We start from the raw sequence: 25,975 nt of genomic DNA, 5'->3' as shown, positions 1-25,975 counted from the left end.
TGCTGCTGATGGTGGTGATGTTGGTGATGATGTTGCTGCTGATGGTGGTGGTGGTGATGTTGGTGATGGTGATGGTGATGGTGATGGTGATGGTGAGGTCGGTAAGATGCACAATAGACAGACTCGGTAGACGTGGACGGTGGCAAGACTCAGTACCTCGGAGTTGATGTAACTGGCACAGGGGAAGACCATGAAACCTAGAAGTAGGCAACGTTTGAGACTATAAGTGGGCAGGTAGGACTTAGAGCCTTAAGCCTTGAGCCTGGATTTAACTGCATGGTGTGGGTCCTTGGTAAGAGATGAGCAAGAGAAACGAAGAGGCTTAGCCCTGGAGGGATTAATTTACTAGCCAGGCTACCAGCACAGAGACCAACAAGGAAAAGGACTGTTCTAGGACCAGGTTATCAGAGTGTGACATCATCAGCGCCACCAGGGAACCTGTAAGAAGTGCAAATTCTCAGACCTCTCCCCACACCTACTGAATCAGAAACTCTGGAATGAGGCCCAGGAATATGTTTTAACAAACCCTCTGGTGCGGAAAAAAAAGGAACCCTCCTACACTGTTGGTGGGAATGTAAACTGGTGCAGCCATTGTGGAGAACAGTATGGAGGTTCCTCAAAAAACTGAAAAGAGTTACCATATGATCCAGCAATCGCACTCCTGGGCATATATTTGGACAAAACTCTAATTCAAAAGCATACATGCACCCCAATGTTCACAGCAGCACTATTCACAATAGCCAAGACATGGAAGCAACCTAAATGTCCATCGGCAGGTAAATGGATAAAGAAGATGTGGTACATATATAAAATGGAATACTACTCAGCCATAAAAGAATGAAATAAAGCCATTTGCAGCAACATGGATGGACCTAGAGATTATCGTACTAAGTGAAGTAAGTCAGAAAGAGAAAGACAAATACCATGTGGTATATCTTATATGTGGACTCTAAAATATGACACAAATGAACCTATCTATGAAACAGAAACAGACTCACAGACACAGAGAACAGACTTGTGGTTGCCAAAGGGGAGGGGTAGGGGAGGGATGGATTGGGAGTTAGGAGTTAGCAGATGCAAACTATTATATATAGAATGGATAAAAAAGAGGTCCTACCATGTAGCACAGGGAACCATATTCAATATCCTGTGATAAACCATAATGCAAAAGAATATGAAAAAGAGTGTATATAGGTATGACAATCACTTTACTGTACAGCAGAAATTAACACAACATTGTAACTCAACTAGACTTGAGTAAAATTAAAACAAAACAAAAAACCCTCTGGATGATCCTGATACTGGCTCAAGTGTGGGAACCAGCGGTCTCAGAGGTGAGCATGAGGGTTCTAAGCAGAGCCTGCTTCTCTGGCATTGGGGAGCAGTGTCAGAGCTGGGCTGCAATTATGAAAAACAGCGCTGAGTCCCAGGGCAAGAAGCTGCTTCAACAAAGTCAGTCTCCACAGGGTATAGGCCGGCCCTGGGCGTGAAGACACCGCTCGGACAGAACTCACAGGATCCAGCAGCGCCTGACAACACACGCACCTTCTCAGAGGACACGGGGACAGGACGTGCCGAACTGCTGGCTTCTACCTCCCCCGTTCCAAAAGTCCAAGCTTCTAAAAGCTCACTCACCTCCACCCACAGTTCCTAACAAAAGACAAAAGTGCAAAAGATGATTTTGGAATGCATGAGGAAGGGAGTGAGGGAGCGAGAGAAAATAAGAAAAGGAGAAGTTAAACGTGGAGCCTGTATATTGAATGAACCCATGTATGTGACATGTCCAGAATGGGCAGATTCACGGAGACGGATAGTAGACTGGACCTGCTGGGGGCTGGTGGAGGGCGTGGGGAGGGTGCTAACGGGCATGAGGTTTGGGGGGGATGCAAATGTTCTGGAATTATATAGTGGTCACGGCTGCACAACCCTGTGAATATACTAAAATGACTGAATTGTACACTTTTAAAGGGTGCATTTTATGGTATGTGACTCATACTTCAATAAGAGTAATTACATTTTTATTTTTAACATTTTTTAAAATTTTTAATTTATTTAATTTTATTTTTTTGCGGTACACGGGCCTCTCACTGTTGTGGCCTCTCCCGTTGCGGAGCACAGGCTCCAGACATGCAGGCTCAGCAGCCATGGCTCACGGGCCCAGCCGCTCCGTGCGTGGCACGTAGGATCTTCCCGGACCGGGGCACGAACCCGTGTCCCCTGCATCGGCAGGCGGACTCTCAACCACTGCGCCACCAGGGAAGCCCAATAATTACATTTTTTTAAAAAGCCAAATGTGTGCATATCAAACAAAGCGTTTTGGAAGAAACATTTCACAAAATCCATTCTGGGAAGACATCAGGAGTTTCATACAATGAAACTTAAGGAGACAAAACTGCAGACACAAGCCGAGACCACAGCAGTTAGACTGCCCCACCCCCCATATGCAGGAGTCACTGCACCCAGACATCAGCTGCAACCACGCTCCTGGCAGGTTTGCGGCAAGTGCACCAGATGCATTATTGTTCCCAAGTTCATGTTTACGAAAATGGTTATCCTAGGGGACTTCCCTGGTGGTCCAGTGGTAGGGACTTCGCCTTCCAGTGCAGGGGGTGTGGGTTCCATCCCTGGTCGGGGAGCTGGGATTCCCCCATGCCTCGGGGCCAGAAAACCAAGGCACAGAACAGAGACAACACTATAACAAATTCAACAAAAAGACTTCAAAAATGGTCCACATCAAAAAAAACAAAAAATCTTTTTAAAAAAAATGGTTACCCTACCAGCAGCCCAGAAAAGGGCACAGGACCAAAGATGCTGTCAGGAGAAGTGGTTACAGGACCTCCCCCCCAACTCAGGCTCCTTGTATGGAAACGGGAGAAAATAATCACTGTCAAACCCCTCCCCCAGGAGTTGTGTGCAGATCCATGGAGCGGCTCTTGGGGAAATGCTTTGTTAATTCTAAAATGTAAGCAATCCAAGTTGTTAAAGGGAGAAGGAGAGACAGCATGAAAAGGAGCCGGGCTAAGGTGGGTGTGCGCTCCCGGTCAGCTCTCTTGGTTCCAGGATTGCTGGGGGAGGAGCAGGGAGGTCCACCCCACTCCCTCCAAACCTGGAGGCTGCAAGCAGGGCCCCAGCGCAGGCAGCAGCCTGGCCCAGGGCAGAGCTACCTGCGAGCTGGGCCTTTCTGGAATGCAGCTCCTTTTATGAGTCTCCTTGTTATTGCCACCTATTTCTTTTTATGCCGCTGCCAAAATACCACCATTAATCTCTCGCACTCCCTGAAGGCAAAACACGGGTAATTGGATTTATCCGGTTTTAGAATTTGTTAGGTTCCATTACAAAATAAATAAATAACTGACCTCAAAAGAGAGGGGAGCCGCGTGGCCCATCCTCATTAATCTCTGCTCTCTCCTCCCAGCACCCTTCCCTCCTGTCCTCCAGCTGGGTTCCTGGTCCACCCTGGCTTGATTTAAGAAGTTACCGCTCTGACCCCTTCAGTTCCAGAAGCTTCCCGCTGTGCATTATTTTCCCGGAGGTTTTCTTCTCCCCGTGACTCGGTTCTCTCTCTCCATCACTCTTTCCTTTCCCCCAGCTCCTTCCACCGAGGCTGTTTTGTTTCTAGGGTGTGGAGCTGTTTAAACTTCCTTTGACTCTTCCTGTTTCTCATCCTTTTGGCTTTTGTTTTTCAAGCAGGGACGGATTCAGACATCATGAGTGTTCGTATAAAGTCAGCTCCTTTCAAGGTACTTTCCTTCTCGTCAGGCTGGACAACCACAGTGGGCAAATCAGACGCACACTGTCTGGTCTGACTCCCTAATCCACGTGTGTTAACTTCTGTAGAAAAGCACCTGAGGGACCTGCTCAGGCCACACCTACTATTCTCGGAGAACTCTGACCACTCCACCAGCACCGTCCCTCCAGCCCCGTCAGGAAGCCATGCTTATTCCACGGGTACTGTGTACAGTATTAGCTGTCGACCCAGCAGCAACTGCCCACCAGGACCTTGCTGATGGAGCCTGCCTCCCACTAGAGGGGCTAAAAAAGCCAGAAACCCACTTTCTAAGCCCACTCTTCCATCCAGAGACTGGGCATATAATGCGCTCCTGGACAATACACAACGGGGAAATCGCTGCAAGAGAGCTTCTGGAAAGTATTTTCAAAAGAGACACCCACCAGCCCTTAATGACTACTTTTAGACTTTGTTGTGTGAGGATTTGATGTCTGGACCTGCTGCAGCCATGACAGGTGATGATCTCAGCACTTTCACTGATGGAAACCAACCCTGAAACTGCACCCCTCTAGCATGGTCATTAAGTGAGACTATAAATGTTTCCACTGTTTACATCACTTTAACTGTTGTATTTTATTACTTGGAACTAAAACCATCCTATCTGATACACGATTTTTCCTCCCAACCGTGGCTTGATTGGACTAGGGGTAGACATTCAACCCAAGTGGGACACTCATATTTATCTCCTAGAAATAAATTTGGAAATGGGAAATAGCGATGGAAAAAATCTGTGGGAACTAGCTTGAGCTGAGAACCAGTGAGCTCAGAAGACCCAGGATGGCTCTTATACCCTGTGGAAATGGAGAGAGCTGATTGGTAAAAAGACAAAGAAAGCAGATGTGCTGGAAAGGTTCCTACTTTTAGAATAAAAGACCATGTGGCCACATGGAAAGAGGCAGATGACACAGTGGATGCCTAGTTCCCCTCCTTACAGAAGCCAACGTCTCCACTCCTCTTGGGTTCCATGGTCCTTAGAACACAGCCTACTTCTTTGTTCAACAGTTTGAGTGGGTTTTTATAAGTCTTAACAACAACAACAACCAACACAAAAACTAAGGCAAAAAATTAGGTTGTATTCAGAATTAGAGATACAGAGATGAATGAAATATTTTCACTGCCTCCTTGAAACTTAAGTCCTGTGAATGGAGATCCACGTAAACCCTATTAGGGAACTTGACAGATTATGTTACAGTTAGTGATGCAGCAGTGATGGGAGAGTAAGGAGAGGGCCAGTCTACTCCCTCTGCATGTTTTGCAGGAAACATCTGCAAAAATCAGATGCAATATTTCCAAAGAATGGGGCAAAGAACTAGTTTTGGTTGCATGAGAATCAGATTCCTGAGTATATGTCTCAGCATTCTTAACTCTGTATGTCTGTGGCTGGGAACAGGAATCTGTATTCTAAACAATCTTCTAGGCTAACTATGATCCCCAGCCAGGTTTGCCAAGCTTAGAAACTGTTAAGATAAATGGGACCAAGGAAAACTGGGAAAGATTGATAGAGGAAGTAACATTTGAGTGGGGCTTGGAAGATACATAAGATCTGCTATGTGTACAAAGAGGTTGGAAAAGAACTTCTCAGGAGGAGAAAGAGCAAATTGCAAATCACTACACAAATAAAAGTTGCTTGTGTTCATTATTACTGTCACCTTTGCTATGATCACAGATATATAAATGTCTGATTGCATCTACACTCAGGAAGGAGATGAGGACAGAGAGATAGATGCAATCTACCTGCCCCCTGTCAAGCAGAATTTATTAACATGCTCTGTTTGTAGAGTGTCACAGGAGGTACTTGAGACAATTAAATTGAAATCCTATTCCTGTTCTCAAGGAACTAACATCCAATTGAAAATAAGTGTGTGTGTGTGTGTGTGTGTGTGTGTGTGTGAGAGAGAGAGAGAGAGACAGAGAGAGAGACAGAGAGAGAGAGAGAGAGAGAGTGCAATAGTGAACAAATCAATTGCGTACCAAAGAGTCAGCTATACCTGTAAAGACTGGTGGTTGGAGTAACTATTTCATTCCACTGTCTTCTTGCTTGCATATCTGAAGTCTGTATAATTCTTATCCTTGCTCCTCTCTCCCAACCCACCCCAGCTTCTTTCAACGATCTTTGCCTTTGGCTTTCCTCATTTGAATATCACATGCCTAGGTGTAGTCGTTTGGGTATTTATCCTTCTTGGGAATCTGTGAGCCTTCTGGATCTGTGGTTTGGTGCCTGACAATTTTGAGACTTTCTGTCATTATTGTTTCAATTGCTTTTTTTCTTCCTTTCTCTCTTTTCCTTCTGGTAATTCCCACTATATGTGCATTATACCTTTTACAATTTTCCCATAGTTCTTGAATATTCTGTTCTTTTCTTTTCACAGCCTTTTTTCTCTTTGTCTTTTCAGTTTGGGAAGTTTGCATTGACATGTCATCAAGCTCACTGATTCTTTTCTCAGTGGTGTCCAGTCTACTAATGAACACATCAAAGTCATTCTTCATTTCTGTAACAATTTTCGTAGCATTTCTTTTTGTATTTTCTCTTAGAAATTCCATTTCTACGTTTACATTACCATCTGTTCTGGCATGTTGTCCCTTTTATCATATGAATCACAGTTATTTTAAATTTCTGGTCTGATAATTCCAGATTCCTGCCATATCTGAGTCTGATTCTGATTCTCAGTTTCTCTTCAAACTGCGTTTCATGCCTTTCAGCTAAAGGAGGCTGCAGCTGGGCATTTCACTTGCCCCAGCAGTTCAGGCTCCAGCAAAATCCACCGTGGTTTGACTTTGGTAAAATACTTTCCTTGAGGGCAGCCTTCTGTTAAACAGAGGAGAATGCTCTGGTATATCTCAGAGTGGTTACCTCCTGCTGCCAGTTCTCGTATTTTCACCCTGAGAATCTGCTAGGGCTCCTGGACGAGAAACACAGAAGCGTGAGCCCCCCAACCCCCAAGGCTCGGCCATCCGGATGGCTCGGCCATCCATTTATCAAGTTAGTCCACACTCAATCTCTAGGGATCAATTTCCCTTTAAATGTTGCCAGCAGAGTCTGATGATGGCTGTGGTTTCTGCTCACAATAAACTGTGATTCTTTGTATTTCACCTGCCTCCAGTTTTCAGGCTGGTGGTTTAGCTTGTGGTCTCAATTCTCTGATGGATGGAAGAAGCACTGTTGATTTTCAGTTTGCTCAGCTTTTCTTCTGGGAGGAGACTGATATTCCAAGCTCCTTATGTGCTGGACCAGAAACCTGAATCTTCGTCCATGACTCTCTTGTCCTTTACCACCACTCTCTTGCTTTCTCTGCTGCAGCCCCTCCTTACTGTTCTTGGGCACATGCTTGCCCTCTGCCCTCACTGTTCCCTTTCCCTGGAACTCTTCCCCCAGACATTTGCCTGGATCACTCCTGCACTCTGTAATCAGTTTTCTGCTCAAATGCCACTTCATCATATAAGCAGTTCTCAACCACAGTAAGGAGAAACAGAGCCACCTGTCTGCCTTGATTCATTTATTTACTTCATCATTCTTCAAAGCACATATCATGATATAACATTACATCCTATCTTAACATGCTTATCATGTTTGATATTTGTCTTTCTGCCTTGAAATGTAAGCTCTACGATGTCGGAGGCTTGGTCTCTTTTGCTCACCACTGTAAACCTGCTTCTATATCACTCCCGGGAAAATAGCACATGGCATATAGTGTCCAACAAACAATTGTTGAATAAATGGATGGATAAACACATCAATCAGCCATGGTCTGAGGGAAGATATATAACTGGCTAATGTAAAAAAATAAAAAAAATTAAAAGATGCTGAATGTTAATCCCCACAGAAATGCAAATTAAAATTTCACAATGATACACTACTTCATATACACACTAAAATGGCAAAAAACAGAAACAAAAACAAAACAAAAAAACTAAAAAGACCTACAATGACAAGTGCTGGGACTGTGGAGCAGCTGGAGCTCTGAGACGTCATTGGTGGATGTAAATTGGTATAATAGTGCTGGAAAATGGTCTGGCTGTTTCATTAAAGTTAAACCTACACATATCCTGTCACTCAATAGTTCTATTCCTAGGTATTTCCTAAAAAAGTGAAAATACATTTCCTTATCAAGACTTATACTCAAATATTCATTAAACGAGAAACTATCTTAATATCCATCAACAAATAAATGGGAAAAGAAACTGTGGTATATCCATAAAATGGAATACTACAGAGCAATCAACAGGAATGAACTACAAGAAATGACCTGCACGTATCTCAAATACATTGTCCTGAAGAAAAAAAAGTCATATATAAAGAATTACTCTGCAATAAGGTATTATTCCATTTATATGAAATTACAGAACAAACAACATTAATCTATGGTGTCAGAAAGGAGACAGATGTCTGCCTAGGGCTGGAGGCTTGACCTCAAGAGGGCACAGCAGAAATGTCAGCAAGATGACAGCCTAGGAAGCTCAAAGCCTTTGTTTACCCATAGAAACACTTAACAAACAACTAGAAACTGAAAATAATAACTTTACAGGGGCTCTGTAAATCAATCAAAGATTACAGAACCTGAACAAATGCCCAATCCAAAAAAAGAAAAACGCATCATTTAAAATGACAATAAATTTCATGGTATTTTTACTCCACCCACCTGCAGTGCAGTGCAGTTTGGGGCAGCAGTAGCCTGGACCTCTAACGAAACCAGACACAAAATCAACAGAAGGAAGAAAATTATAAAGATTAGAGCAGAGATCAATGATATTGAAAATAGAAAAAAATAAAATCAACAAAACCAAAAGTAAGTGTTTAGAACAAATTAATAAAATTAACAAACCTTTAGCTAGGTTTACTAAGAAAAAAAGAAAAAAGAAAGAAGACTCAAAATAAAAATGAAAGAAGGGACACTATAGAAACTGAAAAGATTATAAGAGAGTACTATGAACAATAGTATGTAAGTAAATTGGATAATCAAGGTAAAAGAGATAAATTCCTAGAAAAACACAACCTATTTAAACTAAATCATGAAGAAACAGCAAATCTGAAAGTGATAGATAACTAGTAAGGAGATTGATTCAGTAATCAAAAATCTTCCAACAGTGAAAAGCCAAATGAGCAGCTGGCTTCACTAGTGAATTCTACCAAGCATTTAAAGAATTAACAACAGTCATCCTCAAACCCTTTCAAAAAAATTGAAGAGCTGGGAACACTTCTAAATTCATCCTATGAAGCCAGCATTATCCTAATACCAAAGCCAGAGAAAGACACCACAAGAAAAGGAAACTACACACAATATCCTTTAGGACCATTGATGCAACAACCCTCAAGGATATACAGTTGACTCTTGAACAACAGGGGGTTAAGGGTGCTGACCCTCTGTGAAGCTGAAAATCTGCATATAATTTATAGTCAGCCCTCCGCATGTAAGGTTTGATTCCTCTGTACCTGTGGTTTGCATCTGTGGATTCAACCACCCACAAAAACTCATGTCGTAACTGTAGCATTTACTATTGAAAATAAATCTACGTATGAGTAGACTTGTGCAGTTCAAACCTGTGTTGTTTAAGGGTCAATTGTACTAACAAACTGAATTCAACACGATATTAAAAGATTATATAGCATAAACAAGTGGAATGTATTACTGGAATACAAGGATGGTTGAATACATAAAAATCTATCAATGAATATACCATATTAGCAGGATGAATTTTTTTTTAATTAGTTAATTGATGGAGAAAAAGCATTTGACAAAATTCAACACCCCTTTGTGATAAAAACTCAATAAACTAGGAATAGAAACAAACTACATCAATGTGATAAAGGCCATATATGAAATACCCATATCTAATATCATACTCAATGTTGAAAAACTAAATATTTCATTCTAATGTCAGGAACAAGGCAAGGATGCCTGCTTTCATCACTTCTATTTATACAGTACTAGAAGTCCTAGCCAGGGTAATTAGGCAAAAAAAAAAAAAAATCTAAAAGGTATCCAAATTGGAAAGAAGTAAAAGAAAATTGGAAGAAGTAAAATCATCTCTGTTTGCATATGACATAATCTTAAATTCAAGAACTCCTAAAGTTTCCACAAGAAATTGTTAGAACTAATAAATGAATTCAGCAAAATTATAGAATAAAAAATCAATACATAAAAATCAGTTGTATTTCTATGCACTGGCAATGAACAGTCCAAAAAGGAAATTAAGAGGCAATTCAACTTATAATAACATTAAAAATACTAGGAGTAAACTTAAACAAGGTGAAAGACTTGTACACTGGAAACTACAAAATGTTTCTGAAAGAAATTAAAGACAAAAATTAATGGAAAGACATCCCATGTTGATGGATTGAAAGGCTTAATATTATTAAGCTGTCAATATTACTTTAAGCTATCTACACCTTCAGTGCAACCCTTATTAACACTCCAGTGATTTTTTTTTTTTTGCAGAAATAGAAAACTTCATCCTAAAATGCATATGAAATCTCAAGGGATCCCAAATAGCTAAAACAATCTTGAAAAATAAAGTAAAAAGTCTCACACTCCTGATTTCAAAGCCTGCTATAAAGCTGCAGTAATCAAAACAGTATGGTTCTGGCATAAAGACAGACATAGACCAATGGAATAGAATAGAGATCACAGAAATCAACCAGGTATATATGTTCAAATGAATTTCAAAACGAGTGAGAAGCCCAATGAGGAAAAGATAATCTTTTCAACAAACGGTGCTGGGAAAACTGCATATCCACATGCAATAAAATTAACTTGGACTCTTTCCTTACACCATATACAAAAACTAACTCAAAAAGGAACAAAGACCTAAACATAAGGGTTAAAACATAAAACTCTTCAAAGAAAAAATAGGGACGAAGCTTCATGACATTGGATTTGGCAGTGATTTCTTGGATAGGACACCAAAAGCATAAACAACAAAAGAAAAAACTGATAAAATGGACTACCTCACAATTAAAAATGTGTGTGCCTCAAAAGACATTATCACCAGAGTGAAAAGGCAATCCACAGATAGAACACATGCGCAAATCATACCCAATAAAATATTAATATTCAGAATATATCAAGAATTCTTATAACTCAACAACAACACAAAAGACTAACAGCCTGATTAAATATGGACAATCAATTGAATAGACATTTCTCTAAAGAACATACATAAACAGGCATTAAAGCACATCACTAATCATTAGGAAAATGCAAATCAAAACCACAATGAGATAAAACACTTCACATCCATTAATATGGCTATTATAAAAAAATTTGAAAATAACAAGCGTTGGCAAGGATGTAGAGAAATTGGAACCCTTATGCATTGCTGAAGGGGATGTAAAATGGTGCAGCCACTATGGAAAATGGTATGGTGGTTCCTCAAAATTATACAGAATTACCACATGATCCATTTCTAGGTATACAAAATCCCATTTCTGGGAATATACCAAAAGAATTGAAAGCAGGTACTTGAACAGATATTTGTACATCCATGTTCATAGCAGTGTTATCCATAGTAGCAACCCAAGTGTCCATTGACAAATAAATGAATAAATGGTGGTATAAGCTTACAGTGGAATATGTTTCAGCCTTAAGAAGGAAGGAAATCCTGACACATGCTACACTGATGAACCTTGAAGTCATTAAGCTAAGTGAAATAGGGTAGCCATAAAAGGACAAATACTGTATGATCCCACGTTTATGAGGTCTCTAGTGCATTCAAATTCATAGAGACAGAAAGTAGAATGGTGGTTGCCAGAGGCAATGGGGAGGGGAAGGATGGGGTGTTAGTGTTTAATGGGAACAGAGTTTCAGTTTAGAAAAAATGATAAAGGGTCTGGAGACGGACGGCTGCTGCACATAACGTGAATGTATTTAATGGCACAGAACTGTATACTTAAAAGTGGTGAAAATGGTAAATTTCATGTCATGCACATTTGACCACAAAAAAAGAAAGGGCATAGAGGAACTCTTTGAGGGTGATAAAAAATATTCTATACCTTTCAGAGCGGCGGTTACATGGTTGAATGTGAATGCCCCAGTCTAAGAGGACACAGAATATAGTGCATTCTATGTAAATTCCCTCCTCCTCTCCTCCCTCTTCTCCCTCTCTCTCCTTTCTCCCCCACTTCCTGATCTATGGGCCCTTTATTCTGCTAATATATTCACTAGATGTGAGTGTTTAAAGAGGAGACTCTGGTATTAATTCAACTTTATAATTTCCACGCCACTTAGAACAGGGCTTGGCATAGAGAAGTCAATAAAAGCTGGTTGTTCAAATTGTGAATTCAGTAACTTACATTTTTTAAAACATTAATGCTACTGTTTATCATGAACTTGCTACATCGGACTTTAAGCTCTTACAGACTTGATGCCATGTACTCCTCCCCAACAACCCAGCGAAGTGAGCGTACAGCGACCCAGCCCCTTCTTTCTAAATCAGGAAATTGAGGCTTAGAGAAACACTTGTCTGACCACGTTCAGCCAGTAAGCACCAGAGCTGGGATTTGAACAGTCTTCTTGACTGCAAAGTCTGTGTCTCAACCCCTTGACAGGGGTTATACTTTATCTTACATTTCACTAAACATCCATTGAATAGCCAATTGTAAACTAAGCATATAATCAAGAGGCTCCTGTAAACTGCTCCCACCGCACAGGTACAGCATGATACACGCTCCCAAGATGTATTCAAGGACCTCACAGTGAGGGCTCAGCACAGAAACCACCACATTTCACATGGCCAAGGAAACGAGTCCACAAATCCCTTCATCCTGAGATGCCCTCTGCAATTTTAGAAGACTGCTCTCATTGATTTGTTTCCACTCCCTAGAGTTTGCAGATGTACTTCCAGAATATGCCATCCCCTATTTTGTAACCTTAATAAAAAGGGAGGAGGCTGGTATACCTCCCTTGGCACTGCTCAGCATCTCCTGACAGTGGCTTTAAGAATAGTGTGGAATTCACAAATACTGCAATTATAATAAGCGGGAGGAGACAGGACAAGTTAAATACCAACTATCTAGGGAGCGATCATTATCTCAACTAGGACTCAAATGCCAGAATCTCTGGCTGTAATGTCAGTGACTTCCCAACTGCTTAAAAATGGGTGAGAATATCTTCATTAGAAAAAGCAGGGTTGTGTGTGTGCGTGTGCATGTGTGTGTTTATGTGTGTGAGAGAGAAAGAGGGGGACACACGGAGAGATAAAGATAAAGGACACACATCTATCTTTTCAACAAATGTGGAGCGCCCACCACGTGTTAGGTGTTGTACTGGACGCTGGGACACAAAGATGGAGAGGAGGCATTAATGCATTTAACAAAAGGCATGGAAGCAGTGCAAACAACAGCAGGGAGAGGGGTATTTTTAGGGATGGTCTAGAAAGCACAGGACAGCACAAATATGAATCCCATTATTCCCTCCTCCTACACAGGTGCCTCACGGTCACGTATGTGAACGTGAGCACGGCCTCTCCAATAACACACCTGACACATTTCCTTGTGAAACACATGCTGGCTTTTTTTTTTTAATCCATCATGGTGAGTTCCAAACAGCAAGCAAGAATCCCTATGTTGTGATGGCTTCAGTTGTGATCAAGCCCAGTCAAGGTGGACGATATCTGACTGGGCAGCCCAGATACCTAATGACGAAGACTAAATGGTTTAATGGCAGAGGAGCAAGTGTGACTTGACTGAGCCCTCACCTGCTGCCTGCGCATGAGGCGGTCTCCTAAAGGGACATTCCGGTGGGCAGGCAAAGCGTGACCTCTGGAAAGTCCATGAACCCGGAGGTCGAGAGGAGTGGCGTAAAGGGTGGAGCTGGGCTCTTGGAGAAGAGGTTCTTACAGAACAAGGTGGGACTCCGGATCACCCAGGGCCTGGGGTAGGTCCAACACAGAGGGGCAGGACAGGGACTAGGGTTCAGTGACAAGAAGGGGGGTCTCCGGCTGCAGGGAAGGTGGGAACCAAGGGTCAGAAAGAGCCCAGTTCCAGCAGCAAGACAGAACCTGAGCCCCAGACTGCTTGACTTAGGGTGGGCGCTGCAAGCCTGTGCGTGTGCGGTCCCGTGATCCAGTCAGGGGTGGAGAAGACATCTGCACAGCAGAGCCCGGCGGGTGGGGCACGGTCACTTCCTTCCCCCTCTCCTTCCTCTACCTTGGAGTCAGGGACGCCACCTTAGGCTACTTTGTCCTCACCTGTGCGGAGCCTTTGTCTTCCTTCAACTCTTCCTGATGCCTTGGGCAAGTCTCTCTCCTCTTTGCTTTCAATTTTTGTCTTTCGTTTCCTTAATCCGTCTTCCTTGCTTATTAATACTTCTGAAACTATCCCGAATCATTAGCAAGGAGGCAAATGCACACTTGAATCAAATAAAAGGGAAGCCCTGCATCTTAAAATTAAACTTGGCAACAACAGAAACAATAATAATAAACTCTAAAACTTTTGAAAGTACTCAGAAATGTCTTTGGGAAAATGTTTCCATATTATCTTCCTGTAATTATGCCTACTTTTCTTTAGCACCGGCATTTGCGATAAATAGAAAATTATAGTATTCGGTTTTTTCCCTCTTTTGCGTAATTACTTCTTCTACAACAACATTGTTTTCTATTATTCTTCATTGCTGCTCTATAGCATTTTGGGTAATTATGAGTTAAATTATCTTCTGTAGGCTAGCCAGAAAAGTTAACAACCACTTAAAACATGCTGTATTTCTATTATGCAATGGAAACTTGATTAATCGAGATGCCATAAATCTCCAGACCCAGTGGAAATGTTTAATATTCAAAACTAAGTTTTAAACATTGTATTGATCAGCACTCTTACAGAAGCCAGGTCAAGTCCTTCAGCATATCTTTGATTTAAGCAAAATGGACCATCTCCAGGGAAGAGGAAGCCACAAGGGGTCAGGCAGCTTCCTGTAGAGTAGGAGTCAACCGCAAGGTAAGCAAGAGGGTCTGTGCCCGCCGTTGCCACAAGCTTGACAGTTTAAACTAAAACATAGGCATAAAGATGGGGAGAGGGGATTACGGAATGACCTGTATTTTAGGATTTAAAAACACACGGCTTCTCATCTTTCCACCCTTCCATGCGGATCACTCGATGCCTTACAGCTCTCGGAGAAACGTTTTGGCGCTAGTGTCCTTGTCATCATTTACCTGCTGGCTTTGTCTTGTCTGCAGGGTCCTTGGAGATACTGCACGTGCTGTGAGAGGTCACGCACACACCCGGAGGGTGCAGCATTTAGGACAGGGTCAAAGCTAGGGGCACTGTGATCTTCCGACAGCGCACACGGTGGGCAGGACCCTCCTGAGGCTTCACTTTGTTCGAGGTTCGCAGGTGCATGATTTCCGGCCCCAAGAGACAGAGCAGCATTTGCTGGCGTGCAAGTGAGGGGAGTGAAGCGCTGCTCAGGGCAGGACAGCAGACAGCTACAGCCCTCGACCCACTGCGGATTTCCTGACCTTTGCTCAAATACAGGTCCCAGGAACAGAGAGGGGGCGTTTGTTTTTTCTGCTTGCAGCTCATGGAAACTTTCTCTGTACTCTCTATCTGGGAGGGGGTACTAGAAAAGTCGGAAGAAGAAAAACAGGCATTCTAAGGACAAATGCAGACTGACACATAATAGCCACGTGATCAAAAGGCAAGCGTCTCAACTTTCTAAACCGCAGTCTCCTAGTCTATTAGCTGGGGATCATATGGGAACAAAATTCGCCACCCCACAATGTTTCTGGCATGTGGATTATGTCAAGCTGAAAACAGTCAAGGCCCAAAAGACTCAGGAAGAAACTCTGCCATTCTGCCAAACTGCCTGAAGAACCTACAGATAGAGGGCCTCTTACAGGAATAGAGCATCACAAGAGATGTCTGCCAGGTGTGGTGGGGAAGCTCCCAGAGATCAGAGCCCATTCTGTGTCAATCTCTGCCTGGCCCAGCAAACATTTATTTACCAAACATTTGCTTTTCCATCTCCACGTGAATTGCGTTCCTCCACTTAGAAGTCCCAAACCTCTACCCCCAACACCCTCTTTTCTCTTCAGCTGAAGATGGTATTTAGGGTGAGGGTTTTGGCCACTTTGTTGAGTTATTCAGTTCTCCTGGGTCTCTTCCATATATACAAGTTATTAAACTTTTGTTTGATTTCATCCTGTTCATCTGTCTCAGTTAAATTTAATTCTTAGACCAGCCAGAAGACCCTGGAAGGGTAGAAGAAAATGCCTTCCTCCCTGACAGGACCATAATATTCTGAAAATTACATGAAACAATAAGCAACTGTCCTGGAACCTGACACACAGTCAATCACGGATAATAGAGTTTATGTGTTTAAACCTCTGCCCCAATCCCGCCGCCCCGCAGATTTTATCAAAGGGTCTGTGGTGTGATCCGGTAGGAAAGGTGGCACCAGGCTCAAACACCTCCTTTCTCTAACCTTCTCTACCAAGGAAATGGCACACAGACAGAGGCAGGGTAAGTGCTGAGCTGCAGAAACATCACAACTTCAGTTTTCACATCTTAAAAAAGATGCACCAGGTGGTGCCAGAAGTTCCAGGAAGGTGTCATTGTTGGGGGTGGAGAGGGACTTAGCGGGCAGCCTCCCCCCACAGCCATGCCACCTTCCTCCCCAACTCATCTGGACCCAACATCAGCAAAAGCATCTTCCTGCAGGGAAAATAATAAATAAATGAATGAACCTGAAATAGTCTGGGGCTGTCTTGAGCAGATTGAAAAAAAAAAAAAATTCAAGAAAGGTTAACACTTAGTTCCTAACTTAACGGGCAACGCACATTTCTGCCAGCCCTAAGTGTGTCACTCCATAATTCCCTCTTCTTACCTCAGGACTGTGAAGATGTTTCCTATTAATAATAACGTTAAAAGTCCTCCCTTGGGAAGGTCAGGTGGGACCTAGGTGGCCCCTCCTGTCCGCTGCATCTCACTGCTGGACCCCATCAGGTCTGGGACACATGCTGCTCAGTCCTGCTCATTCCAACCCCCCCCCCCCCACACACACACACACCGCCAGAGGCAGCTTCACAGTGAGCACAGTAGGAAGACCAGGGGCACGGTCCCTTTTTAGAATGACAGGACTACACTGAACCCAAAGGCCAAAATTGCCTAAAGGCCAAAAAATGAACAAAAGGGCTTACATAAGGGCTGTTAAGTTGCCTAGAGCAGGAGTCCGCAACCTCCAGACCACAGACAGGTACGGGTCCATGGCCCGTTAGGAACCGGGCCGCATGGCAGGAGGTGAGCGGCAGGCGAGCGAGGGAAGCTTCATCTGTATTCACAGCCGCTCCCCATCGCTCGCATTACCTCCTGAGCTCCACCTCCTGTCAGCAGTATGTATGGCGAGTTGTATAATTATTTCATTATATATTACAATGTAATAATAATAGAAATAAAGTGCACAATAAATGTAATGCGCTTGAATCATCCCGAAATCATCCCCCCCCCCCCAGTCTGTGGAATAATTGTCTTCCATGAAACTGGTCCCTGGTGCCAAAAAGGCTGGGGACCGCTGGTCTAGAGCAATGCAGAAAGTCACTGAGCATGTATCCTGACTGCTTTAAAACTCCTCCTCCCATCCCTGGCTCCGGCACGTGGTGGGTGGCATGTGTGCCGGGGAGGCAAACACATTCCTACCAATCAGTGACTTGACAGTGTCAGTCGAGCCAGTCAGGCCTGCTGACCCCCGCCGTTCCCAATCCAGGACACACCAACTTCCCGGTCTGCCCCACTCATTCCTTGCTCCGTGTCTCCTCTCGTCTACAGGAGGCAGGTCTCCGCAGGAACGCCCTCACTTCCGTTACTCTGCTGCTGCTAAGAAGACTCCCTTGGCTCTGCTGCCCCACTCCTGCCGTGTCCTCAGGGATGGTGAAACCTTCTGCATAGTTTCAGATCAGATGGGGACCGCTGGTGGACTCAACTGTTCCCCGTGACAAGTGATTTCAGCAGAATTCAAGCCCCTCAGGCCTCCAAGGGCTCTAACCGACCACCTGCCTCAATGGCCGGCACCATATTTTGAAGAAAATGAAAGCCTATGGCTGTAAGCACTTCATCACTGCAGAGGTAACTCCATTATAAGAGACTGAGCCCCTTTTTGATGGATTAAGGCATTCAGCCGAGACTTATTACCTGAATCCTCAGTAGGCGTGATGATGTCTGTACCCAACACCTGGGACGTGGCCGCCGACCCCCAGAAACTCACAGTCCAGCCACGCCCACTCGTAGGTCACAAGTCCACGGTGTGTACCCGTCAGAGCAAAGATCTACAGCAGGGGTTACCGGGACTCAGATGAGGGTGAATCCTGACCAGAGCAGGAAGCGGGATGCTGAATGGAACTGGGAAAGGACTAAGAATTCTAAAGGTCCGTATGGGGGCGGGGGGAGTGGGGATGAGAGAGGAAACTGGAAAGAATGGAGAGTATTATGGGTTGTCACTGGGGTTCTCTTTAGCTCCTGTAACAACCTGCACGTGTGTCTTGCTTTATAGCCAGCAGAATAATGCCATTCCACTCCATCTCCCAGATGCCACAGACGGAGCAGATACTGTTGCCAAGTGTACACAAAGGAAGTGAAGTGCTCAAAATCATGTAGCTAGTGAGGGATGGAGTAAGAATCAGACCCAGGTGAGTATTCAGGTCCCTGAACCCGTTGTTCTTTCTCGGGCACTACGGCAGCTGTGAGTGGTAAGGTCCACGCACGCAAGTAGGGGACACGTAAGTGTGGGCAGGGCCACTGGAGACCAGCTCAGATGCTCTGGGTCAGGAAAGGACTGTGGGGCAGTGGTTCTTAGCATGAGAAATAGCGGAAGAGATCTTTAATACGTCCACACCTATGCCCAACTCCAGACATTTCGCTTTCATTGGTCTGGGATCCTAACTGTGGAATGTCTAAAAAGCATCTCAGGTAACTCCAGTGCAGCCCGGGTTAACAGTGCAGCTGGAGGGGCCCCGCAAGGACTTGCACCTGGTTCGGTGTCCGTGTCTCCATCTTCCCAGGCCAAGAGCGAAGCCTTTGCACTAATGCAGGTCCGTATTCAGGTTAGGCAACTTAAACGCTGAAATGCACGTGCTGTGGCCTTGTTAGGATAACCTGGCGGCTAGCCTGAATTTTCTAATTTACACAAAAAGAAATGCTGCCGATGGTGAGTGCAAAAGACAGAAAAGCACCCGGCCAACGACAGGACGCCGCCCCTGGGAGCCTGACGACCCCGGTAGCTTTGGCAACACCCTGCCGCTCAGCTTCTTCCTTGGTAGTAGTTAACCCTCAAATACTTGGTTCCAAAGGGATTAGCTCACAATTCCAAATGAAAATGCACGGGTATTTTAGAACAGAGTCCCTAAGCATGATCCCAGATCAGCAAACCTGGATCAGCAAAACTGATTATCCTGCCATACTAAAAAAATTAAAAGGAAAAAAAAAAAACCCACCCAGGCTGCTGGTGGAAACTTTTCCCGTTTAGTGGAACAATTAGAGCAACAACTCTCACCTCCACGCTACTGCACCCCCCTCAGAATGCTCGTGGACACGCATGATGTGGTCCCACTGAGGAACCAAAGCCCATTTGGAGAAGATTGAGGAAGGAAACACATCTGGTGAGATCGTCATGTAACTGAAATAGCCTAATAGACACCAGCTGACCACACTGAACATTCCGGGCTCCTTTCCTGACGCGGGCAATGATTCAGACACAGGACTTCCAGATACTTGTCATATCTAATCTAATGGAAAGGCACAGAACATTTTTAACCCCACAGCAGATGACTGTCATGAAATGATTCTGACCAAGAGGGCCCGTTTATAATAATGAATTCAAACCCGATTCACAGGAGCTATAATTCAGACACTGTGACTATCACCTTCATTTTCCACATCATCTCTCTTCCAAGAAGGCAAACAATTCCAGAGTCGCATAATCATTTCTACTTTTCAAGTGGCCCTTGTAGTTACGAGGAAGATAATATGGCCTCATTTACATAAACTGAGTTTCATCCACATTCAGAACTTCAGCGTCGTCTCTGGCACCTCACTTCCCAGCATCCCTCAGTGCCGTCAAGGACCCAGCACCACACATCACGCCTCCGAGGAAGGAGAGCAACCTTCCCTAGGCCGGGCAACGTCTCACTGTGAATTTCAAAGGAGGACCCAGCTTCCTCCATTCTTTTGCTTCTCCTAGTCGGTCTCCGGCCTCCTACGCGACTTCATTCAAGATTTCGAAACAGGCTCGGGATACTTGGACCCAGGGCAGCCACGTCTGAAAAGACTTTCTGTGGCTGACGAGCCTGGCGATCATGCAGGTTTTTCAACGCCTTCTGAACGTTTGATGCATTCAGAACACTGAACTCCCGAACGCTGAATGCCCAAACGTGTACCTTTCGGGAGACTAAAGAGTGGCCACCGTTAAGGATTACAATTTTAGAAGCAAAAAAAGAACCCAAAATGATACATCTAACTGGGGTTGAGGTCATGGACTTCCAGAGACGGGAAGCAGCGGACGCCCCCTCTGAGTCCTGACGAACAAGGTTTTCATTGAGACGGGCACACAGCTGTGGAACCAGGAAACCAAAGGGGCAGGGAAAACAGAAGGGGAGAGATGGAGACCCCCAGAGATCTGCAGGAGCTAGTTATGTTATTTTAAGAAACACTGTGACAGTAGTGAAACCAGGACCTTAAAAATCAGGAAATAGTAAGAATTAAGCGATGAAAGCAAAGGCAGAAAGATGAGAATGAACAGCATGGAAACATACATAAAATGGAGGTATCTGATGAAAACAAAGCAAAACGTAATAAAAGAGAACATGAGAGGTAAAAGAAAGAGGATAAAGAAGGATCAAAACGGGAACGGTGCACTGAATCTCTCTATTTCGGGGCAAATTATACAGAAGTTGAGCGGCAAAATCAACATAAGACGCGCTTACTTTTTTAAAAATAAAGCATGCCGTCAGGTAACAGATAACAGGTACCCTCAAATACGTAAGGCTCTTTTTTTTCTCCACAGAGGACAAAAAGGCAACTATTCAGCTTTCCCTTTTTTATTCCCATTCCCATTATGAAGCCCAGCTGCTACACGTGAGAACTGAAGACCGTGAAAACAGGCCAGCAGCTAATAAAAAAAAGGCAGCTCAAAGCTGGCCCTCTGCTGGTGGAACTATCTTATTGCATCCCGTACAGCAGAAAGCGCCAGGTTTTAAGTTTCTGGTTTAACTTTCAGAGGCAAGAAGAGGACAGAGGATTTTGGAAAGTTCAGCACTGAGGCCTATTCAATGCTGGGCCTCTCTGTCCCTGGTAATAGTTTGGAGGATGAAGAGAGGTGCGTGGCAGCATCAAAATCCCTTCACACCTACCACCATTTCCCCACATTTCCTTAGTTAACATGCACTGTAGCCAGGCTGCTACTCCTCTCTTTGAGCAGACTGGCCCTCTGCACATGTGCCTCTCAGGGCATTGACCCCCAGGATTTCTCTAAGGCAAGGAAGTAGGCATTTTACGTTCCCTCTAGTCTGGGACTGGCTGAGGGGTGCCCACATGCCCAGAGGGTTTCCCTCCTGCTGTCTAGAGAGGAGGTCTGTCTCCATCCTCTGTTTTCTCTCTCCTCCTGGGTCCCCCATGCACCAGCAGACAGACAAGGCTCTTGTCCTCAAGCTCAAAAGAAGACTCAACTGAGGACCACCTTCCAAGTGGCAAGAATCAACCCTAATGCCTGGGCTTAGCTAGGAAGCGCAGGAGGCAGGAGCCTTTCTTTCCTTCCCCAGGGAGAGGCTTGTCCAGATGGAGAGGGTTCAACCAAGGAAGTCAAGGGACGAACAGGAAGGCAGCCCCACCCTCATGCATTCCTTGGAGAAGCCAGGCTTCTTGGTTGCAGAACCCGGGGCACGATGTTTTATTTCCACCGTAACCATCAAAGTCACAGACAGGGCAAATGCATTCACCCTGTGTACACTGTGAGCAGAGTTAAGCTGGGATGTCCCTGAATCGGTCTCCGAGGGCCAGAACTGCCTCATTAAAGGGATAAAAGATGGTATGTGCTGAGCTGGTGGAAAGTGATGGCTGCATTTTTATTAAAGTCTCTGCCGCAGCAGGTCTGGTCCCCAAAGGTTCATATTCCGAGAAGCTCCACCCCTCCGCCTGGAGCATGTAAGTGATTCTCTGTAACTCATTAAGGTAAAACAAAAAGCTTTCCGTACTGTGCTTTTCACATAGGAGTGTTGTTGCATAAAAGCGACATGTTTCCTCTCCCTGGCCTGAGCCTGCAAAGATAAAACTGCCCTCATAATTTATAACTGGGGCCCCAGGAGCACCACACCGGGTTGGCGAGGATGCCTGCCTCTTAAGCAAACCCATAAAAGGCCACGCGGCCCAGCAACAGCAATTCCAGAGCCTGAAATTTCAGGTATCTCTCCGACAGAGACCAGCCAGCCCATTGGGAGGACTACCCTGCCTCATCACATACCTTCCGGACTGTAAGACAGCCACCAGGGTACCAGTGATCTTGGGCTAAACCCCCCCAGTATCTTTCAATGCCAGGGCTCTCATCCCGGGGCCAAGGCAAAAGTGAGTCTAGCCACGTCACGGCCTCACAGATACATGGAGCCCCAAGCATGGACTCAGGGCTCACTCCTAAGATCCGAAACCAGAAAAGCCACAGCAAATGACAAAGCTGTCCAGGAGAATGGGTGCCAGCTGCCACAGAACGCCAAGTGGGCACCTCTTGGGCCTGCAAAAGGCCCTCTCCCACGCTCCAATCCCCCACGCAAGGCTCCGGTTCTCTCGCTCGCCCCTTCCCACGGAATCACATCAGAGGGGCTCAGGCCCCCGCCGAAGAACAGCTCCCTACCTGAGGGTGGCGCTCTCCCCCTGCCGGACCGTCACGTTGTCCATCGCTTTGGGGAAGGTGGCATCTCCGCTGCGCACGGGCACTCCTGTGGGTACAAGGAACAGCAGCCTGAGAGACACGACCACGAGGCACTTCCAGGGCAGGAACAGGTACCCACAGACCCCCATCCTCGACGGCCACAACTTCCCAGAACTCCGGCAGCCGCTCGGTCCTCGTCCCCCGCCCCGCACACCGGCGGGTCTCAGGCAGCCGCGTGGGGAGGGAGGAAAGGGCTGGAACCAGCCAGAAGCAGAGAGGGGGAAGCAGAAGCGGAGTCCAGGCTCTCCCGACTCTAATGATTCTTCCTCAAATCCTGCCTCAGCTTTCCAGCCTGGCAGAACCAGAAGCCCCCTCCTGCATCCAAAAAGAGCTTTCTCGATGCTCCCCTGGGGAGGAGGGAGGCGGCCGGGAAGGGAGAGGAAGGAGGAAGGTGCAGGGATGAAGGTCACGGATTGCTCTTTCTCTGCCTCTCTCCGAGATGCTACTTTAACATTCAGTTGGGCACGTCCTGCCGAGGTCTGGCATCAAAAGTTTATAACCCAAAGAAGCCAGGCAAGTGTCTCTGACATAAAGGAGATGTCATAAAAAGCTGCCGCTTCAAGGAGAGGAGAGAATGTTTTATTAGATCACACATATGTACAGTTGTATTTAGAAACCAGCCCGAGTCTCCAATCTGGAACGCAAAGGCGGTAAAAAGTTCCACCGCGGGGACCCGCGGCCGCCGCCGAGCCCGAGGATCCTCCTGTGCGGTGGGTGCCTGGCGTCCTCGCCGCAGCCCGCGCGGCGACTGGCGGCCAGCCCGGCCCGCGGAGCGCCGGCGGCGCAGGCTCGGGGCCCACGGGGAGCTGGCGGACGCCGCGCCCGCCTCTCCGGGGACGCGGCGCGGGGCGCGGGGACGCGCGGACGCCACGCTCAGCGGCCGCCCCCGGCCTCCGCGCCGCCGGCCTCCCGGGAGCAGCTCCAACACGCGCGGGCCCAGACCGCCGCGGTTGTCATGGCAGCAGCTCCATCACTGACCGCCGCTCTCCGCTGGGCCGGCGCAGAGCGAGCTGGCGGACCGCGCGCCACGCGGCGGGCGCTGGGCGCGGGCGCACACCGTAACCCCAGCCGCGCCGCCCACTCGCGCCGGGAGCCGCGCGTGTCGGGCCGCCACGTCCCCCGCTCCTCTCTCCCCCGACACGGCGCCTGCCCGGGAAAGCCGCGCCCCTCTCGGCGGCTTCCCTGCGTGCGGGCGGGAGGGGAGGGCACGAGAGGGAGCTCGGGACCGCAGCAAATTGGAAACTGGCTCGCACCTTCCTTCCCCGGATGCCGGATGCCAAGGCAGAAGTTGCCAAACCCCGCCCTGGAGAGCTCAACTAGGTTTCCCACGCCGGGATTCTAACCCCGTGTGCGCGTCCACCGCTTGGCAGCCCCCTCTCCACGTGGCCGAGCTACAGTCCCATCCCAGGCAGAGCTCTCCTAGGCCTTGGCGAGAAGGTGGAGCGCTTTCTCCTCCGGTGACCCACCTTGGAAATACTCCTGGCCCTTGAGTTGCGCGCTCTCGCTCTCCAGCTGGCAAATCAGAATTTCTTCCTACTGCGCCACGAGCAAAATCGTCCCTGTCCTACTCCACGCTTATTACCCAAGTATCTTATTGTAAAAATGCAAAAACTGGGAAAAACACGTAGAGATCCTAAAAAGTAATAAGACTGATTCTTATAAAATCCATGTGAGGCTTTATGATCACGACATAAAGTGGCACCATCGCCGTGTCCGGAGGGGACCTGGCGATAAGGCATTATTAGAGCCCAGCCTGTCAGTTTGGAGTATGGAGGCATTTCCTCTGGTTAAGAACTGAAAATCTCAGGCTTTCCTTGGGCCCGTCAAGAGGCTTTCTGCTCCCCCTGACAAAAGCCACCCCTTGTTATGTGGCTTCTGCCCTTGTATCATAATTTAATAGTTGCTGCATGCATCTGCTTTACTGCATTCCTCCTCAAATCCTTTTGTAAAATTAGCCTGGGCTCTGAGCAACTGTTGCAATGAAGTGTAATTCAAAAATAAGCTTTAAACTTATACCATTAATTGTGTTTGTTGCTGAAGGGCACAAAAGTGTGCTACCTGTTCTCAGTTATAAAAGCTGGGCACAAATAAATACTGTACTACTATATACTATACTATGATAAATACTGTAATATAAATAAATACCGCCCATCCCCTGCCCCCTGTAAAAAGAGAACCACATACATCTTCGGTCTAAAGTTTTTAATTAGAGCATCGTACCTCAGAAGGAAAGAGTACTTGTCACTAGTTACGCCACCTATGTTTTATAAGTTTTATTAATAGAGTGAAGGTACGTGGCCGCTCCTTCCCAGAATGCAGACATTAATAATGCAGGGACGAGCAGCACACTCTCCAGTGAGCTTCTGCCTGAGAGGGTCATGATGCTGGGAGGAGAGGCAAGGCCTCAGAGAGCAGCCAAACACCTTATTTTGGGATCACCCACCAGTTTTCATGACACACGTCTTTCCTTAAGACCTGGGTTTTCTGTATACACATTGTACATAATCCTCTAAACTCCGAGATGCTCCTGTCCACCATCAACAGCCTGGAAGGACTTTTTTAGTGCTTTAATCTGTGCAAAGCTGAGAACTGGGGCTGGGCTTATGAATTTGTTCAACGACAGAGTCTGTCTCGTGAACACCAAGGATGGGAGCCGTGGGGATGGGTCAGGCTGCCGTACAAGCCACGCAGCTCCTGCTGCTTGGTTGCCGGGCACACGGGTGACACGGCCGACTCACGCATCTGCTGGTTCTAGGGCTTCTCAGGAGGTGCAGGTGGGCTGTGGCCAAAGGCTGAATCAGCCCAGGAAGGATTACTTGAGATGCAAAGAGTTACTGGAGAAGAAAGGAAAGCAGGAAAGAACATGAGATTCCGGGTGGGAGGAGAACAGGCAGGGCAAGAAGAGAGGCAGAGACAGGATGAAGCGAGGCATTATATATTCTTAATAACATGTAACAAATCCTGCCCTTGGGAAAAGGATAAACTTTTTATTTTTGCAGGGCTGACTCCCCCACCCCTAGGTATCCGGAGTCCTAGAGAATGGGGCCGTTATCTTTCTCTTCCGTAAGTCGGCTTCCTGGTTCAATATTTGTGGGTGAATACATGAACTTAAGGGCTAGGGAATCAGAGAAATAACTACAGAGGTCTGATTTTTGTGTGAATCTATGCCTGACTACAGTTTGGTGGGGGAGATTTCATTCATCTGTAAGGCATTGCTAGGGACCAGTATATCCATTTAGAGACTGGAAGGCCAAAGCAGATTGAAACGGGAAAGTTAAAAGGGGGTGAGCTTTGC

General features: G+C 46.0%; 1 protein-coding gene across 3 annotated transcripts in view; it reads right to left on the bottom strand.

Moving 5' to 3' along the window:
- OPCML (opioid binding protein/cell adhesion molecule like) overlaps window positions 1–25,975 on the bottom strand; it is a gene marked incomplete at both ends in the record, with an annotated part of 1,080,793 nt that overhangs the window by 475,926 nt on the left and 578,892 nt on the right. For 2 of the 3 annotated variants that reach the window (XM_082844274.1, XM_082844276.1), the window contains one exon: window positions 22,603–22,687. In XM_082844274.1, the coding sequence (XP_082700400.1) occupies window positions 22,603–22,687 (85 nt within the window). Of the gene's footprint in view, window positions 1–22,602; window positions 22,770–25,975 lie in introns of those variants that run through there. The other variant, XM_082844275.1, reaches the window with a different exon arrangement.

Source organism: Leucopleurus acutus, assembly GCF_964270905.1.
Source record: "Leucopleurus acutus genome assembly, chromosome: 8".
Taxonomy (NCBI): Eukaryota; Metazoa; Chordata; class Mammalia; order Artiodactyla; family Delphinidae; genus Leucopleurus; species Leucopleurus acutus.
The sequence above is the reverse complement of the archived record's forward strand: the minus strand, read 5'-3'. Positions and strand labels throughout refer to the sequence as shown.